At 39.8% G+C, this 20,337-nt stretch overlaps 1 protein-coding gene across 1 annotated transcript in view; it reads left to right on the forward strand.

Annotated features, from left to right (window-relative positions):
• The window catches only part of LOC139708175 (adhesion G protein-coupled receptor A3-like), a 129,997-nt gene that overhangs the window by 67,740 nt on the left and 41,920 nt on the right, over positions 1-20,337 (forward strand). The window contains exon 3 of the mRNA XM_071620149.1: positions 5,454-5,525. Within this exon, the coding sequence (XP_071476250.1) occupies positions 5,454-5,525 (72 nt within the window). The remainder of the gene's footprint in view (positions 1-5,453; positions 5,526-20,337) is intronic.

Consider the following 20,337-nt stretch of genomic DNA (forward strand, 5'->3'; position numbering starts at 1 on the left):
AAATAGCGGGATAGTAGCGCGCTATTTGATAATGTGAAAACGACTCGAGAAATTAGTGCAATACATCCCATCGTGCCTAGCGTGTGTGACTCGATCGATCGAGGCAAACTGCACACAAATCATGAGGAATTTTTGAGAGGGCACACACATTACTGATGCTGTTTGCACATACTCAGCTGTCGAATTAGCTCGAAAAAAATTCGGGCGAATTCTCTTCGAGCTGATGTGAATAAGAAATGAAATAGCGCGCTAATTCGCAATCGCGAAAAATATCTCGAGCTTGGATTTTTATCGGGCTGATGTGAAAATGCCTACTGCGGGAATTTGCCAATGAGAAGAGTGGCAACAAATTACTGTAGTATTATCCACAGTCATTCAAATATTTATACCTACAAAGGTACAGCCACAGAGTTTGATAAGAATAAAAAGCAAGGGCTGAAAAGGTTGCATCATATAGTATTGAGCTGAGGTACTAGACATGATATGGCAGAAATAAAAGATTTCAGGGTTGCCTTTTTTTTTTCTCTCTTTCTCATTCTTGTGCTTCATCTGTCACCAGTCAAGAATCTGTCTTTCAGATGAACCTAGTCCATGACTCTGGCAGATGCAGGGGGGGGGGGGGGTAAGGGGGGCTCTGTGCCTGTAAACTACATCTAAGTTGGCATTTGAATGCATCATCATAAATGTCGGACAAAACGACCAAATGCTTCGACTGGGCTGTCTCCTCTCATCTCGTGCACGTGTGAATGGCATTTAATGGCCTCCAAAACATTTTATCTGTTTTCGTTTCGTCCTTTTTTTTTTCTCCTTGGCAGTGTTTTTTCCCTCCTGCATCGTGACAGGCACACATTAAACTTTTTTTCTTTTTCTTTTTTAAATTAAGGCCAGATTAGATTTTCACAAGTTCCCCATGTGGTTTAAGCTGTAGTCTGAAATGCATTCATCTTTAAAGGACAAGTCCACCTTCATATACATTAGGATTGAGAGAATGCAGCAGTATTAGTAGAACACATCAGTGAAAGTTTGAGGAAAATCGGACAATCCGTTCAAAAGTTATGAATATTTTAAGTATCTGCGCAGTCACTGCTGGATGAGAAGACTACTACAGTGTATGATGTCACATGCGTACAACTATATAAGGAAAATAAAAAGAGAATTTCACAAAACTTTACTTTTTGAATAAAGTGCACATTTCTTTGACTTGCTACTGACATATGTTAAGGGTAATATTATTCCCCCTGCCTTCTGAAAGAGAGAAGTCGAGTGTTCTTTTGTTATGCGAGAAAAATGGAAATATGTTGAATTTTCTTTATTCTTTCTTTATATCGTTGTACTCATGTGACATCACAAGCTTACTTAGTCTTTTCATTCAGCCGTGACTGAGCAGAAACTTCAAAAATTCATAACTTTTGAACGGATTGTCCGATTTTGCTCAAACTCTTACTGATGTGTTCTACTAATATTGCTGCATTCACTCAACCCACATGTCTATGAAGGTGAACTTGTCCTTTAATTCTACAGTGTATGATGCAAGGAGGTTGCTGCATACTGTATACACCATATATTTTGCGAGTATAATATGAGTAATTGGGACTTTTGAGACACTTTAGTGAATGGTTGAAATAGTGATCATGAACCACTTTGACAGATGAGAGAAAAAAAAGTATTATTACTTTGCAGGAGGGAAAAGAGCAATTTCCCACCTCAGACATAATATACAGTGCATCATTATTATAAGATACAATATTCTTACTTTTCGTTAATGGCACAAAGACTGGTGGACTCTGAAGATATTCATGAAGATAAAAACGTCGCAAAATATACTCCGCATGTTTATGGTATATACAGTCGCATTAGATACATGCCTTCTGTATGAACTCGCGTTGCTAATCTTTAAAGTGGTTTATTGCTACAATTCTCTGGGTGATTTGCGTGCTACTGTGTCACTTGGCTGTTTGCCTGAAATAAATTTTAGTCCTGAAGTCATGTTATATTAGTTTGCCATGGTAACTTCTTGATGGCACTTTTTTATTCAGAAGTAAACCGGTCTATACGGGATGATGACCCAAGCTCATGTTTATGCGCTCAGCAGACTGCCAACTCGGCACTTTCCCTGTCCATGCAATGTAGTGAAGCTGTCCATGATGATGAGATTGAAAAGAGGAAAAGGGAATGTCGGGCACACTCAACAGGGGTGAAAGTTGGGAATCCATTACCGGTGTTGGTATAAGAGATTAGTGTGATAATGGCCGTGATTGATCAGGTGAACACCCCCCTGCCTTATTCAACCTGATAAAAAGAGGGGATGGGGGCGACTCTTCATTAGCACGTCAATACAAGATTGACGTGAGTTGAGAGAGGATCATTAACATTCACATTAGCACATCCCAACCGAATCAATACCCGAAGGCCATTGCATTCGTAATGCGTACTTTGGGACCTCAACAATATGGGTGGTAATTTTAATCTTTTTCTTCCCTACATAAAGATTACTTATACCGTGGTGAGGATGATTTGACTAGTATAACTCAAGTTACTTGTGTGATTGTTTTAGAAACTCTAGTGCTATGTATTTGTGTTATTGAAATTTGTATAAGGCTTCATGTTCAACATTAGTAGTTTGTTGCCCAAAGCGCAATAACCAGTTAAGTCTCCTTGTTACACTAGGAAATTTATTTGAGCAACGACAGCCATCACTTTGGTCATGTTCAAGCACTCAAAAGCAAACTGAAATATACCGTACTATACACGACCAGATTTGGGGTATCTGAGCACCCGGTGGAGATAGCGTACTTCATGAGCTAGTTTCGGACTCGAGTTGGAGGGGTCACATGATTTTTATCATTGGGGTCATTCACAGTGCATGATTATGTTACATATAGGTGTCCCTAATTAGGAGAATCAACTTTTTCGTATCATGACGTAGTGTGTGTTATGCACATTCCTCTCATGTTAACTTCTGGTGCGGTATGGTTTTTGACGACTTGGCATTCAGTACTCTCTGCATGGCACAGTATGTACGGTATGATACACTTTTGGAGCACGTCGGGAAGTGGTCCACTTTTGGCATGGTACCGTACGGTTCACTTTGAGAGCATCCGAGCATTCCTCTACTAAGGGTATGGTACAGGATGGTACTGTAAAACGAGGAATGTTTGCGTGCACTTTAATTTCGCGAATTTTGTGAGCGCCAAGATTCGCAGAATTAAAATGCACGCGAAAGTTCTTGTCTACTCTATATACATTGAATGCCAGTGGCAGTTCGCGAAAATTTCATGCCACAAAAAAGGCTGCAAAAAAGGCAGTTGGCTCCAATTCGCTAAGAATTAATGCTGCGAATATATCATGTTATACAGTGTGCTCGACACACACCCATTGTGAACATGCCCTTTTTTATTTTGTGTACAGATGCCTGTAGTGTATGTCAATGTTAGATGTGAATTTTCATGGTGCTTGCATTGAAACAAATTGAAACTATTCTCAAAGAGCCATGGTTTATGGTTATAAATTGCTCTCTTTCATTAAAAAGAAAAGAAGGTAAAATAGCTCTAAGTGTTTTGTCATCATTAAAGTGGAATTTTTCGCAGTGATTGTGATGTGATTGACACTGTACATCCAGAAATTGTTGAAGAGCCTGAATCTCGTGTAAGAGAATGCAAGCACTATACAACTGAATAGTGTGATTATCTGTGACCTGTGATTAAAGATACTATGTCAAAATCCATGTGTCTATGTCAGTGGATAAGTAGAGTACAGCAATTGGTGATGTCACAGTAGAACAACAATATAAGGCAAATGCACAGAGAATTTCACATAATTTGATTCTTAATGAAAAGTGCACCTTTCTTCCACATGTTACGGACATGTGTTACGGGTAATACCCCCTGCATTCTGAAAAAAAATAGAATAAAGTCATGTGCTCTATGCTAAGAATATGAAAATTGTATGTGGAATTCTTTATGTATATTTTAGTATATTGTATGCCCATTTCCCTTTCATGAAATCGACAGCAGTATGTACTAAGAAATTCTCAATTGCAAAGTGGGCAGTAAATCTGGCTGATGGAGTACAGCATGTAGAGGTTTGTAGGACATTGCAATGCTGGGTTGCTAACGGGTGGGGGGTCAGGGAGGAGAAAGAGAGGGAGGGGGAAGAAGAGTGGATAAAAGAGAATTCAAACAGAGGCGAGTCCGAATGAATTCGCCACTCCCGCTGTTAACCGCTAAATGATGCGATGGAATCTTGTTCATGCCAGCCATTCCTCGCAGTGAACTCGATATGACTCTGGTGATTGCAAATTTAGAAAAGAAAAAAAAAAAGAGTGGGGACGTTCTGAGGGAAGAGGGACGGTGGCAACAGAGCAACAGATTTAGATCCAGCGGTCATCCAATCTAGTTTGCGGCCAGATACGACCCTAGTGTCCACTATTTGTATGTCTCTGCTTCGGCAAATGCAGTTGTGCACCTGTATAACCTCTGACTGTATAGTGCATATGTGCAAGTGGAAAATGTAAAGCCCTCTATTTAATATGTTGTATATCAGGGCTGCAAAATTAGGATGTGGTTTGTCTCTTGTATTGGATGTATGTGGGTATGCCTTTAAGAGATTAAAACCTCTCATATTATATGAAAACTTGTCCTTGTGTATGCAATGTGTGTGTGGAAGTGGGAGTAGATGGTTCAGAAACTGGAGCAAATATCTTGATATTTGAATCTCTCAAACACACAGGAAGGTGGTATTAAGGTCATGAATTTTGAGTGATTATTGATGTTAATGCAAACATGGGGTAGCTTTGCACTTTAATCAATTTTTGCCAGCGTGTGATGGGTTTTATTTATTTGTTTTTTTTTTGTATGTTTCAAAAAATGCATTCAATCTAATTCAGTGGTGCCCTTTCTATCTTCCATATTCTGCTTTACATATTTATTCAAATGTCAAATATGATTGATATTAGATATGTACATTTCTAGCTCCCAATAGCTGTAATCAGGCTACACTATATCAAGCATCAAGATCCAAATCCTATCTTATCCTAGAAGTAGATACAATCTCAAAAACAGATATCATTTAATATGTAATTGATTTAAAAATCTGAAGTCTTTTCGTATTGCCATATTATTTTTTTTTTTCACTTAATCAGTTTTGCTGGAATTGCCCCATGATATTTCATTCACTTCCACAATACCAAAGAAAGGAAATGGAATAATGATTCCAGTTTGCTATAAACACACACACACACACGCACACACACACACCACCCACACACATACACACAAACCCTCGGCTGATTGACTACATGGTGTGTCACAATGTGCAACCATGACTTGTTCAATGTTTTTTTTTTTCCGTAAACCATATTGTTTTGATCATTGCATATATCTGTATGTTTAACCGCAACTGTAATGGAGTGAATAAATTCAATCTTTTAATTTATTTATTTATGTGTATTGCAGGAATCTGAGTATGAACTCTATCAGCTACATTGCGCCCCGATCATTTGATGGCCTAAACAACCTCCAAACACTGTGAGTATACCACCTCATCTTTAATCCCTTTGTGTGACTGGTTAATTTGTGCAAACACAGTCATACCTGTCTATAGCAGCCATCGAAAGAAAATGGCAAAAGTGGCCACTATAGACAGGTGGCAACTATAAATAGGTTGGTGGCCATTTTGAATGTTAAAACTTGCATTGCATAATAGCATAAAATGCTGCATGTTATTCTTTGGAAACAAAACAAAGCAGCAAATATGTTTGCATTAGCAGCTATAAATGTGGGGATTTTTGGGGTACAATTTACGTCATTTTAGATTTTCTTTTAGCCTACTTCTGTTCTTTTGATAGGACTTGGTGGAATTCAAGCAGTGAATGTAAAAGCTAACGTATTCATGGCTGATTTAACGGTTGAGCTAAATTTTTGTGGCCGCTATACCCAGTTAGATATTCACCACGGGATACAAAACGAGTGGCCGCTAGCCGCGTTAGGCAGGTGACCGCTATGTAAAGGGTCTATAATACAGAAATTTAGTGTAGGGGATGTTAAAGTGGCCGCTATTGACAAGTGGCCGCTAAGACAGGTTTGACTATATATCTCCAAAGAAATTGAAAAATGAGAATTTGTGCATTTAACTCTTAGTTTTTTATACACCTGTAGATATGATATGCAACACACACACACACACACACACACACACACACATGTATATGTGTGTGTGTCAATTTACCAATATCTCTCACCCTATTTAACTCTCTTTCCATCAATCAACACACAGAAATGTGTACAGTTGAACCTCTCGTATCCGGACAAGTCGGGACCGGGGCTCATCCGGATAAGGGATTTGGCCGGATACGGGAGACTTAATGCTCATACATGTACATAACATACAAATGTACTGATGTAGCCCATTGTAGTACCACATGATACTGCAACCTTTTCATTGTTACATTTGGGGATGTTTGGGGATGTTGAAATGTCTGAAGGTAAGCAATTTAGAAGGAAATTTGATGTAATGTATGTTAATCATGTTGGAAGTAATATGTAATTCATGTGTGTTTGGGTAGGAGTTGTCAAGGAGATGGGAATCCCCCTTTCCTCCCGTAATTATTTAAAAAAAAAAATCACGGCGAGATTGCGCCGTATAATAGAGAGATCCGGATAAAGGGAGGCCGGATAACAGAGGTTCAACTGTATATGATATATTTTTACAGACAGCACCAATAACCAGAAATATGATAAAAAGTAGAAAAGCACATGGAGAATGCAGACCTCCGCCAAGCTCATATCCACCCATTTATACATACGCTAAGAACAGCCCTATTTCCCAATGATAAAGAATCCTTTTTAGTGTCTCCCCCTTAACTACTTGCTGTACCTCAAGCGTGCACTTGAAGTGTGCATGTACACACCTCAAGTACACACAGCTTGAATCCTCTTGTTCGTCAGCCTATTTCCCAGTGATAAAGAATCCTTCCCCCCAAAAAAGTAAAAAAAAACAAATCCTGAATCCTGATGGTGACCAAGATCACTACCAGAATTTCATCGTATGTCCCTTGTGTCATAATCAATTTTCTACAAAATCTCAACCAAATCGGTTCACAACTTATTGAGTTATTTTGCCAAACACATAGACAAACCAACACCAGCAAAAACATAACCTCCTTAGTGGAGGTAATGAAATGCAAATACTCTGCATGTATACTCACAAACAGATTTTCTTGTAAGATTATACATGACAGAGTTGAATTGTAAGTCAGAGCAGGTGTATATCACAGTGCATACATAGCCACTGACAGGAATGTACATGTACCCTAAATATCTGGCATGTCTTCCCAACCCTCTCCCTTGATATAGTAGAATGTGAGTGGGAAGAATATGGTTGTAATGTTCTTCATGTGTTATGTGGGTCCTCCCACGTAATCATCAATGTGTCCTATGAGATAGCATTCACGGAGAGGACACTCCACAGAAAATTTCTCATCGACGACGCATTTTCAAACAGCCACGATGCTACCACAAACAAGAGAAACTACCTCTTAGTTTATTGTCTCATAATTGTGCACTTTTTCTTTTTTTGCGCTGCAATTAGCACAATCCCTTGTTGGTGCCATCAAATTGTCAGAGCAGTTTACTATGATAACTGCTTTTCCTTCTCTTGCCCACACAAGCATCGCAAATATGATTAGTTCCACACAGAGGCATCGGGACTATTCCTTTGGACATAATCGAAGTGCTGTGAGTCACTTTCAAGATGATGCGTCACTTTTGAAACAGAACAAGATGTCTTTAGGTCACACCAAGTCTATGACTGGCAGAGAGAATCAAAAGACAAAGAGAGAGAAGGGAAAAGACGGGGAGGTTTTGTCAAGCTAGAGAGACAGTTAGACTTGTGCTTCTATATCCTAGTTTAAGGAGTAAGAGAAGTTTTTTTATGGAACGCCGGCAAAGTGTGGAGAAGTAATTTGTTTTCCCCAAGCTCTCTCCTCCAATTAGTTCCAGGGGGGCGGACGTGGGGGTCTCTTTCTTTTTTGCTAGCAAAGGAGCCAACTGGGGGCTCCCTCCGTCGAGGAGGGAGGCCGTCCTCGGCGCGGAAGCGGTAGTCACAGGTCGTTGGTCCGAAGATGATGACTTCTTTCCATCCCTCATTAACCACACCCCAATAAAGCACGGATTACACGCATAGCCCCCTCAAACCTACTTTTCTTTTGGTCCACTCCGTAATATGTAGAACTGAGTGTGTGTGGAGAGGCTGGAAAACAGCTGGTTGGGTACATTTTGAGCTTGCAATATTACAGTATCGGATGTTTCTAATTTGCATTTGTTTTTCTCATCTAATTATGAAAATGGGTGTTTTGAATGAAATACATACACTGTGTTTCCTTGAAACTTGATATAGTTTGCTTCATGTATATATGCAGCTTTCCTATTTTTTAGCCAAAATACAATTTTTTTTTGTGTCTGCAAAATTGTTCTTTACTCTTTGATACTGTATGTGTGGTACAATTGCTCAGTTTTTTTAATGTAGCGAGTTTTGTGAGTTGACCCAGATTTGCAAAATTGACAACTCTGGGAAATAATGCCTGCCTTAACACAACTGCCTTGTATATCGTATCCAAGGTAGGGAAGCACATTTTTTTTTTCTCTAATTCAAAGTGACCATACTTATTTCTCAGTCAGTCCAAGTGGTTGTCAATTGGGAATTCGGCCACTTGCAAAATTGTCTTACGAGTCCCAATTTGCAAAATGTTAGGCATACATCTTGCATGACAGTTTGATCTGTTGGCAACCCTGTGATATGCCCTGATGTTATAGGTAGAGAGGGCAAGACTAACTGTCACCAACTGTGCTTAGAGTGACCCCCCCCCCCCCCCTTCATGGTTCATGGTCAGCTTGCACATATTCTTTATATACTTTCCCCTTTTGCTGAGCAACATTTGAGTTTCTGGCATTATGATGATTGCCATGCAAATCCAGCTACAATGTAGATGAAAAATGCAATGTTTGGGGGGGGGGGGAAGATGGGTGCATTTCCAACATATTAGTTTAATGTTTTTAGATTATTCATGTAATTTGTTTTCATCGTGGGATTAAGCAATTCTTCTTTAATGGTTATTTTATTCCCAGTATAATGTAAACTGGGCTAAAGGGGGACAAAATAACACAACAAATTCTCACCTATTTACGGGAAATCGAAGACAGGCAACTTCAAACAGTTTTATCTGAATAGGGACCATATTAACCAAAGTGCTATGTAGCACACAAATGAATATTATTTTAGAGTGTGTGTTTGCTGGGCAACTCGTGCACAAGAATTGTCGAGAAAATAGGGTGTAGGTTAGTATTCTTGGTCATGCTTGCTAAGCCATGTATCAATTATCAGACCAAGAGGAGGGTGTTGTGTGTCAAATGTTATTAAAAAGTCCTCTGGGTACAGTGGTCGTTTGTTTATGGATTATTCGTTAGGTGAAGAAAAAAATGTAAGAGAGAGAAGGATAGGGAGATGCCAAGAGAGAGGCAGAGAGAGAGAGAGAGAGACTGTTTCAGTGAAATTTCTGTGCTGTGTTTGAGTATGGAATTGGCATCTTTGGCTAATGACGGGTCACACCATTCGCTGTGGTTGTCATACGATGTCTCGACTCTCTCCCCGTAATCCATCCTAAGCGATGTCATCTCGTCGCTCGCCGTGAAGTGTTATCCCGTGATGGGGAATGCCCAAAGTGTCTGGGAAGGAAGGAGCAAATGAACCAGTGGACCGACTGAAGGAATTGCCGAGTAGAATCCCTGGACTAGTGAATGAACGGTGGACGCTTTGCATGAAGGAATGGACCGAAATTGAGATGAGGAAGAAAGAAAAAAAAAAGTGGCAAGAGGGAGAGATTGAGATGGGGAGCTGCAAACACAATTAGGAGTGAGGGTGAACTGGGGCTTGAAATTTGACTCCTTTATATGCTTGCGGGAGCAGGAAGTTGACCCCGCAGGAGGACTTCCCCTGGAAAAGAAAAAGAAAATTGATCAAAAAGAATCAATCGCTGTGACTACATGTAAAAATGGAATATTCTGCAAGATGGAGGCATCCTAGATCAGTCACAGACTTCCCAAGTCTTTCTGATACCCGTCTGCATCGGCACCTGTGCCTGCATTTGTCTAGAGATGATGAGTGGACACCTCTGAATTAAGTTCCCCAGTTGTGATACATTTTCCTTGCTTTTCATTTTTGTGTTTAAGTGCATGTGTGTATGGGTTCCTTCCATGACATTTGCTCCTGTGACAATTGCTTCCATGAAATATCTACATGTTAAGCCAAACGTAAATTGTACTTCCAAACATAACCTGAACCCTAATCCCAATCCTCACATCAAACTAAACCTGAAACCGTATCACAACCCTAACCCTAAGTCCTTGGAGAAAATAAGACCAGAGCAATTATTGTTGCAGGAGCAAAAATTGTGTCACCATTTCTATGTCTCTCCCTCTCTCTGTACAGATGTGTGAAGAGTATGCAAATCAGGAGAACAATCACTTTTGCTTGAGTCTTGACCAACAAGCTGGCTTACACCAACAATGAAATGCCTCAGGAATACTTGGTGGACTTTTTGATTAGAGAACTTGAGGTAGTAGGCATGGCAGCAGAAAGAGAAACATAAATGACCAAAAAAAAAAAGGGTCATGCTTGTTTGAATCCATGACAAATAGATGTGATTATCATATAGCATCCCTTCCACCCCCTCCCCCCCAAAAAAAACCCCAACAACAACAACATGGTACTGCAGAGTTATATCTTGATGGGTACTGGTGGGGTTTGGATGAAAATCTTCTGTACCACTTGCTGCATGTAACAACATGCATTGTGCAAATGACACATCACCACATTTGAACTGCAGTTTTCAAATGACACAAAAAATATGAAGAAACCTCAAAGATAATTGGAGAAGAAATAGATAAATGAGATGAAACACTGTGAAGAAAAGTCTTCATATGCAAAGTCAATGATTCTTATCAGAATGCAAAAAAAAAAACCCAAACAAAAACAAGACAAAACAAAACACCGCAAAGACTTCTGAAACAGTTATGCCTGAATAGCGAGGCTTGAATCATATGGAGTTGGCTAGAGAGATTGTTGATGTTATCCCAGGGTAGTAACACATATTAACTAGAAATCCAATCCCAATGAATAAAAGATCACTTACTAACCTAGTTCAACTGTTCCCCAAATTAGCTTTATTGTACTTCTGCAGTCTTCATGACAGATTTCTGTCCAATTGGGATTTGTGTTATTGCAATCAAGTGGTGTTGCTGTTTGTGTATGTTTGTTTGTTTGTTCATTTTCCATCTGAGAAGATGGCTGGATAGCCCATATTCAGCTTCGTTAAGCTGGTCTTCCATGGGGTCCAGTTGGATTTGAGGTGGGACCACTTCACCGGGTTAAACACCCTGCTCTTTACGATGAATGAATGAAGCGGGATCTTTTACGTGCATGAGTTGTTACTCTCTCATACACGGGACCTCCATTTTATGTTCTATGCGAGGGACAGAGTGTTTTACCTCTTGCTAGTGCTAGAGGGGACGGTATGCTTACACACAACATTGCTCAGTCCAGACTCGGGTTCGAACCCGGGCCGCGTGATCGTGAGGCAGACGCGCTACCGACTGAGCCAACTCACCGCCCTGTATGTGAAGTAAGTAGGCCTACTGCAAGAGAAGAGGAGGAGGAGGAAATAATAATGATAATAATAATAAGGAGAAGAAGAAGAAGAAGAAGAAAAAGAAGAAAAAGAATCAACAACAACAACAACACCCAGTACAGCAAGGTGGTTTTACATTATTTACAAGCTTTCAAAATGTATCTTTCATTGTATTGTGATGAATAAACACAGATAAAGTTGCTTTACATCCAACAGCTTATTAATCTTGATGGAGTTTTAATAACAACATGGAACAATGGAAGGTGGGCATTTGGCGTCAGAGATATCAGACTCAAGCAATCCACTCATGTGCCATTATGTCCCTTTGCAAATACAATTATCTGGTTTTGTGGCTGCTGTTTAAAGGTACTGTTTACCTTTGGGAGCAGTGAAGATTTCAAGATATCACATTTGATGCATATGTGTAGGTCTGTTGTGTCACAAAACATTTTAGCACTATTTTAAAGCACTAATGCTGGGTTTTTGTTTCAACAGCAAATGGTAAATTATGACTTTAAGATCATATGTGGGTGTGTATGTGTGTGTGAGTGTGCATTATAGCTAGTGAGGTATAAATGATAGGAAGAGGGAAAGATAAAGAAATAGAAAGGGAGACAAGAGTGAGATAAGAGTGCTATGATACATCTCTTCATCTTACTGTCAAGATGTTAGAAACCAATTACCATCCTGCTCTCTGTCTTAAAGTTTTTGTTTTTCCCCGCAAAGTGACGATTACGAGCAGTGAGTTCATATCTTAGGCTGATCACGTCACAGGCGCTGCCAGCAATGCAGTCAAATGCCCCTCGGGCAGCTGTTCTGAGTCATTTCGATGACTATTCTGCTCATTCTGTCCATCGAATGATGGACGAGAGGGAACCGCCGTTCGAAACGAGCATGTCGCTGCTATTGTTCCCCTTGAGAGCAGAGATGTTGAGTTAATGCATGACACCCAGCGTGTAACGGGAAATCATTGTAAGAGAAAATTCATTGTTGTTGTGCAACATCGATGGCAGTGCACATCAGGTTTTTTTTTTCTTTTGGTAGCAAAGAAAATGATTAAGAATTGATGAGTCAAAAATATGAAAAACACAAATTGACTCTTGCTTATGATACTGCACTGATTTCAAGGTTATATAGCATAAACTCAGTAATGGGACAATACATGGTTTCTCATCTAGTCAAACCAACATGTTGGAAAGGGAAATGAAGTCCATCCAGCAATACAGCATGGGAAGTGATGCTTTAGATATAAGAAGTTTGACTATGAATTATTGATTTTGGATGACATACATTCAGCTGAAACTGTAATTTCTGACAAGACTGATTCTGTTGAAAGCCATTTTTAAAATCTCTGACAGTAACTCAAGGAAAACAAAGGACTCTATATAGAATGTAAACTATGGTTGTTTGCTCCCTGCAAGATGGCTACTGTATATCTTCAGCAATTGCACCTTTGACCTCTTTGCTAGTGGCATGCATTGTTGTTTGTTTTTTGTGTTAACTACTTTCCTGTGTCTGAAATTGCAGGTCCATGGTGCGAAATGCTTAAATCTCAGTCTTGAGTGTGTACCTGCACAATGTATGAAATTACTGCCTCACTTCTGATCAGTAGTTGAAGCCTTGCAGTGATATGCTGTAAGCTCCTTTCAAATATAGGAACAAAATATTATGACCATCCTAACCCTTAAGACTTAAATCTCAGTCTTGAGTGTGTACCTGCACTTGTACACACTGATTGAATTGAATTGAATTGAATTGTGTACCTGCACATGTACACACTGATTGAATTGAATTGAATTGAATTGAATTGAATTAATTGAATTGAATGTATGAAATTACTGCCTCACTTCTGATCAGTAGTTGAAGCCTTGCAGTGATATGCTGTAAGCTCCTTTCAAATATAGGAACAAGATATTATGACCATCCTAACCCCACTCCCCCCCCCCCCCCTTCCCCATTGTGACCATCACTCTTCTCCAGAGAGTAAACGTGCAATGTGAATTTTTAGCACGCTCTGTAACAAGTGCTTCCTGGGATAAGCAGCACAAGTGTGTGCGGCAGGGATACCATTGACCAGACCCCCCCCCCCCCCCACCCCACCCCACATACACTGCTGTGTACCTGCACATGTTATGCACAGAGATTAATGGTATGAGTCATCGTACAGAGGATGAGGGCACGACAGCAGAGGAAATGTAATAACCCCTGCACCCCCCCCATCTCCCCCTTCCTCTCCGAAGGATGAGCATACAATATGGGAGATGGTCACAGGAATATAATATTCAACATTGTGCCTGGTTAAGCATTATCGGAAAGGAGAAGATGGGAGGAGGGGGGGGGGGATGAAACGTTCAAGAGCGAGGAGAGATATTTTGGGATGCGTGCAGTTGTGAGATGGAGGAATGTAACGAGAGAATGTGAGAGGTGCTACGAGTAAATAAGACTGAGAGAGAGCAAATTAGAAGAGGAGCGAGATAATCGGGAAGGAGAAAAGGATAGAGAGCAAGATGGAAGGGGGAGAGAGAAAAAAAAAAGGACAACTGAGATTTAGAATTCAAAGTCATACAAATATAGTGAGAAAGGCACACAGCAAGGAACCAGGTCGTGTTAGAAGAACAGAAAGGGGGGGGGGGGGATAATAATAATCGCGAGAATTTGGTAATCGATATCTGCAAAGTCACCAATCGCATTCATTATGGAAGGGAAATTTGGGAAGGGGAAACGTGAGAATGCATGTGCATGAGAGATTTTGTACCAGACATCAAGGGAGATCTATGAGTGTAATTTGTCTGCTGCGAAGACTTTACCTCCTTATTTAGTTGTATTTTTTTTTTAAATATCGTGTTTCTTTATACGTTCATTACCGAATATGATTCACTCATTTACGTGGGATAAAGATGAGATAATTCCCAAGACATTGTTGCGCCAGACATGAGACGGATTATGTTACACCCCATGTGCTCATCATCGTGTGTCGTTCAGACGGCAGTTCCACCCACTGGGCTCCCCATCCTCTTGACAACTCTACACCAAAAGAGACGCGCTTCACTGGGAGAATGATGCTGATTTAAGTTGAGATAGAGCAGGGGGCAAAGACAGAGAATGATAAAAGGAAGAAAAAAATTGGTGCAATCTATGTCATGGTGTGATTGTCCCTGGAAGGCAGCTAATCTGAGTCATAAATGGTACTTGATGAGCTCCCTGTGAAGGCAAGAGTGAATTTATGTCTGTTTTCTGTCCCTTATACTGGCGCTGTTTGATTTATTCTTTCTCATCCCTAAACTGCTCAACATTGCAGTCAAAGACTTAAATAATCAGCAGTTTTTACCATCAAAACTTTGGGCACACTGGAATTATAGAGAGAAAAAAAAAATGTGGGAGGGGGAAGGGCGTGATGGGGTTAATCACTTACCGATGGCAATAATTTTGCTTTACTCCAATCATTCTTAATTTGGCATTGTCTGCAATGCAAGATTCAATGTCGTATGTGTTACCACTGTTTCCTGCAGATGTAATGAAAAATTCTGCTATCAGGTGTATGTAGCTTTTCAAGAAAAGCTAGAAAAATAGAGAATACGGATGAAAAAAAAGAAAGAAAAAAAGAAAGAACAAGAGAGAAAGAGAGAGGTCAAATGGAACACGAACAATCAGAAAGCATTGTCGGGGTCTTGCGGCCGCGGATGCAGCGACTGCGGATATCCGCAAATTGTTGTGCATCCATCATGGGCAGGGATAACAGGTGTGATTGTTGTCCCCTTCGGGAGGAATAGTCGGGGCTTGCTTTTTCGGTCGAGATTTCTGGCAAATTGAGATTGTTCAATTTGGCCCGCGCGAGTGACGTCAGCCGAAATTGCCGTTTCATTGCGTGTGACAAACCCATTTAGGGCTGCAGTGGGAAGCCCTGTTGTAGAGTCTTGCTGCGTTGTGCACAGCCCACTTCGGTAGCATGGAGTAAATGTATGCAAACACTCTTGTAGGCATATACACACACCTGATGTAATATTGGATCACTGCAGCGGTGAAACTCATATAGTGATGTCGTATAAGCCACTCGTGGAGTGTATTGCAAGTATTTCTCTTTGTATTTCATAAATATATATTCATTCCTATTTAGTCATTTGCAATGAAAAGCACACATTCCCATGACTTATTGCTGATATGCATTTGTGTATGAGAAGGGTAATATCCCCCGCCCCCCCCCCCCCCCCCCATCTGATGGGGATAAGTCAAGTCTTCACTCATTATACTAGAAAAGCTAAAATAGTGTCGAATTACCTTTCTGTGCTATTTTTGTATCATTAAATCCCAAACTCATTCAGCCTTCTTCTTATTCAGTAATGATGGCACCAAAACTGTAAAAATCCATAACAATCACCTATTGAGGTGCATGTAACACACCAATTTGCCTCCCTGAGACATATGTGGCTCATCAAAACTGTCATGATCTTACATGTAAGTGTTGACAATAATGACAGATGTGATACTAAGAGTGTTTTACATAGTTTTTACACTAATACCAGAAGAAAATACTGTATACGCCATTTATTTCGTGAGTCTAAATTTTCGCGAATCGGGAAATCCCGACGATTTCGAGAGTGGTTGAATTCGCGATCGTGGAGTCCTGTACTGAACGGAGAAGCAAAATACTCGGCATATACAGTATTCCAAAAGCCATCACGTTTTTACATTGTAAATGCATATATACAATGTTCATATTTACATACCTATACATAAATTTAGTAATTAATCCATAGTCCATGTTTGTTCTGGCACATCTGTTATACATCATGCATTTCATATTTTTTGTTTTCACTTTTCAGATCTTAAATAGCACAAGTCTCCATAAGGCAGGTATTCATGTACAGATATCATATTTTCCCAGGATGACATGGCCTTTGTGGGGACTGATCTCCCTTGTGGTATCGCCATATCAATGTCATGTCTATGGTGTTTTTAAATGGCATCACACAGAAACACATTCTATTTAGTATAGCATATAATACCAGGTTGTTCAGTGAATGTTTGTGTGAGTAATCAAATGTTGCCATGGTAATGTAATATGGAGGTTCCTGAATCTGAGAGGACCAACAGAGATGGTTCAGTGGACAGCTGCAGTCTTCACATTCGACAATTAAGGGAATGCATTGCAGGATGCTACATAACTTTATTTTACCACTTGCCCAGTCGGGCAAGCAGACTTTCAAATTTGCTGTGAAACACTTGCCCGAATAGTAATTTTACTTGCCCGAAAAGAAAGTAAAAAAAAAAAAAATATAAGGAAATAATTTAGAAAATCATGTTTAAGTCAAGGACTCAATAAAACACTATCATTTTGAATAAACAGCACAGCAAACTTGGTCTGATCATGTGTTGCCGTTGAAATGCATTGGGGCTTCTTCACGTAAGTGTTGGAAAGTTGCTGAAATGATGTGTTGCATCACTAAACAGCCGTTATCGTTTGGCTTCTGTATGGTTGATTTTGTGGGTTTGTTGGGGGAATAAGTGAAAAAAATGTATCTTCAAAACTTTTTTGCTTGCCCAATTCGGGCAAGCATTTGTTCTCAATGTTCAAAAATGCTTGCCCGAATTTGATTTTCTCTTGCCCCGGGCAATCGGGCAAGTGCTTATGTAGCATCCTGCATTGTAGTTACCATGTAGTGGTTTATAGAAGATGATTTGATGTGATGTCTGCTGCCATCTATTGATTGAAGCTTTGGAGGCATTGACGTGGAAGAAACATGCAGAAAAGTTGTACTCTAAAGCAAGAATTTTTTTTTCTTTTCAGATTTGAGCTGATGTCCTTTGTCGCAGCATGAAATTTTAACGAATTTGCCGCGGCCATTAAATGCATACAGTGTAGACAAGAACTTTCATGTGCATCTTAATTTTGCGAATCTTGACTCTCGCAGTATTGGCAAAATTGAAAACGCATGCATGAAATTTGTGGTTTTACAGTAGTCATTTTTTAAAAATCATTTTGTCCGATGTCTAGATTCCTTTTATCCACATTGGTGAGTCTTATCTATGTTACCCCATTCCTTGTAATCTGTTCATGTATCCTCATTTTAGAACATCTACAATTTGTTCATCATGTTTCTATTTCCGTTTGGTCAAATAAATGATAATGATTATGGCAAGGATGCCAAAGTAGAGAAGGCAATATGGATGGCAGGGGTTATGTTTATCACTGGTTTAGTTGTGCCAGTCTGCATAGAAGCCACTTGGGAGGTGATAACAATCTGATCAAATACAATCCAACACGCTAGAATAGATAACCAAGTTGAATTGATTTGTGATACAGGATTTATGCCTGATCTTCTGGGGGGTGTTTCATCAATGTTTGTCAGTGCTGACAACTTGAATCACCATAGTAACAGTCAGTGACCAGAGCATCTCAGCCAATCAAAACCAAGGATTTTGCTGAAATTGTCCGCACTGACAGTTGTCAGCGCTGACAAACGTTGATGAAACACCCCCCTGGTCTATATGCTAGGATGTTTAAAAAAGAGAAAAAAATATGGTATCTACGTGGCATGAATAGGGCTGAATGTAGGATAGTGTTTGACTTTCATTTGTGCACCAGGAGAATGGAGCCTAAGTGCATTCCTGTTACCAATAATTCCCTTTTGAGAATTTGCAGAGAGCAGGTGCAGATATAGAAATCCTGGAGATTGATTACCATTTTTTTCTTTCTTTTTTATTTTGCATGTGTCTGAAATTTGATTGCAAGACATTTGTGCCTGGTATAAGAAGATTGCTTCCACTACACTTACCCTTTCATATTATGTTCCTGGAAGAAGAAACTCTCACACTCGTACCTTTTGCAGTGCTTTCCAGAAAATGATGGCTGGCTTGAGCCACTTCTTCAGTCACAGAATGAGCTCTCTCGGAAAAAGAAAGAGAGAAATGATCTAGCATTGATACTGAAAAAAAGAAGAAGAGAAAATTATATGTTTCCCCTAGATATGGTTGTGATTATGTTTTCATCTTTTTTTTTTTGGGGGGGGGGGTAGAATAAAGCCCACAATATTTACGTTTTGTTCTCTCATAATAGTCTGTGTAGTTCCTGTTGCTACAATGCTGCTCTTCTTCCCAGGGGTGCTCCGAGGGATTTGGTCTTACGAGCGCTAAAACCTCCCCATAAGAGGGAGGCTCTGGCCACTGGTCTCCTTATCAGCGAGCAAAGCTGTTGATAATGAGAAAATCAAATTTGCTCAGTGAATCACCGACCAGATAAAGCTGGGTATCTCAGAGGTAAAGAGATGAAAATAAAAGATAATGCACATTTTTTTCTTTTTTTTTTGTAAAGACTGGAGGGCATTTTTCATCAAAGCACTGTTCACATCAGTACCATTCCAGTCATTTTTATAACGACAGTCTTTGATAAAGATTCAGCTGCAGTTCCAGTGTGAACAAGGTGTTTGCACAAGAAGTCATTCACCTTCAACTCAAACTCTATTGGTATATTTTCATGAGATGAAAGGGATATACCTCAAATCCAGCCCCATATTTTCTCCCTTTTATTGTAAATGATGCAAATATGCATCTACCCACGTAATGACGCTTGAGCAGTCAAATGACTCGTGACATTTTCATCGAAGTGACTAATTTGTGAAAGCAGGTTAGCATCAATATTTTGACCCTGCATATACGTGTATGGGACAATAGCATCTGTGTGTATGTATGTATGTGTGTGTGATTGCTGTATAAGGGCAGAATTTAGCAGGGTACTGAGTAAAAAGTCTGTATTGCTAAACTGGTTTTATGATGGAAACATGGGTTGTACATGTATGTTATGTTAAACCGGGGATAACAGGAAACATGTCATCCTTTGCTCACGTGAGATGAAGAACATGAGCCCTGTATTATATATCAAAAAAAAAAAATGAATTCATCGTGGAATGAAATAAATTATTAGATACAGAGATGGAGTCAGCAGTTTGTGTAGTGCACCAATGTTTCAGTTTCTAATTGATTCTATACAGCATGTAGTGTACAGCCCATGTATGGTACAGTGTATAAAGAACTGCACAGTGTATGGCATAGTGTATTGTGTAGTGTACGGTGTAGTCAACAGCATGGTGTATGGTTTTGTGTATATCGTAGCACACACTGTTCAAGTGTAGTTAGCATACATCAGTGTATAGGGCCTACAGTATAGTTTACCACAAAGTATACAGCATAGAGCATTGCACAGTCTGATGTTCAGCAGATGTAGTTTTCTGAAGTCAAGAAGGATACTTTTAAATACAGATCAAACTCTTTTTTTTTTCTAGGGTACTTAAGAAATGTTGGGTGTTTTTTTTTCATGACTACCTCAGTTTATAACCTACAGGCTGTTGGAAGTAATTCTACTCCCTGTCTATCTCTGCATTGTTTTTCTGCATCCCCATAACTCCTCATCCAGGGCAAATGATACTGAAATGATTTATATCAAATATATCAGCAGTCTGTGGCTCCATTAACATGGATGAATGTGTGTCGCTTGTTTCAGGCCATGTCTGATTTCCTCCACTCATCACATCTTGTGCCAAGTTTCGTCATGGAAACGCTGCCACACTATCATGATGCGGATGATGCTGATGATGATGAGGATGATGAAGATGATGATTAAGCCGAGCAAAGCAGATTGAGTCAAATTGTTCTGCTGCCTGGGA

This window comes from Diadema antillarum, unplaced genomic scaffold, assembly GCF_040938485.1.
Source record: "Diadema antillarum isolate AM-2024a unplaced genomic scaffold, OU_Dant_1.0 seq00001316_RagTag, whole genome shotgun sequence".
NCBI classification, from domain to species: Eukaryota; Metazoa; Echinodermata; class Echinoidea; order Diadematoida; family Diadematidae; genus Diadema; species Diadema antillarum.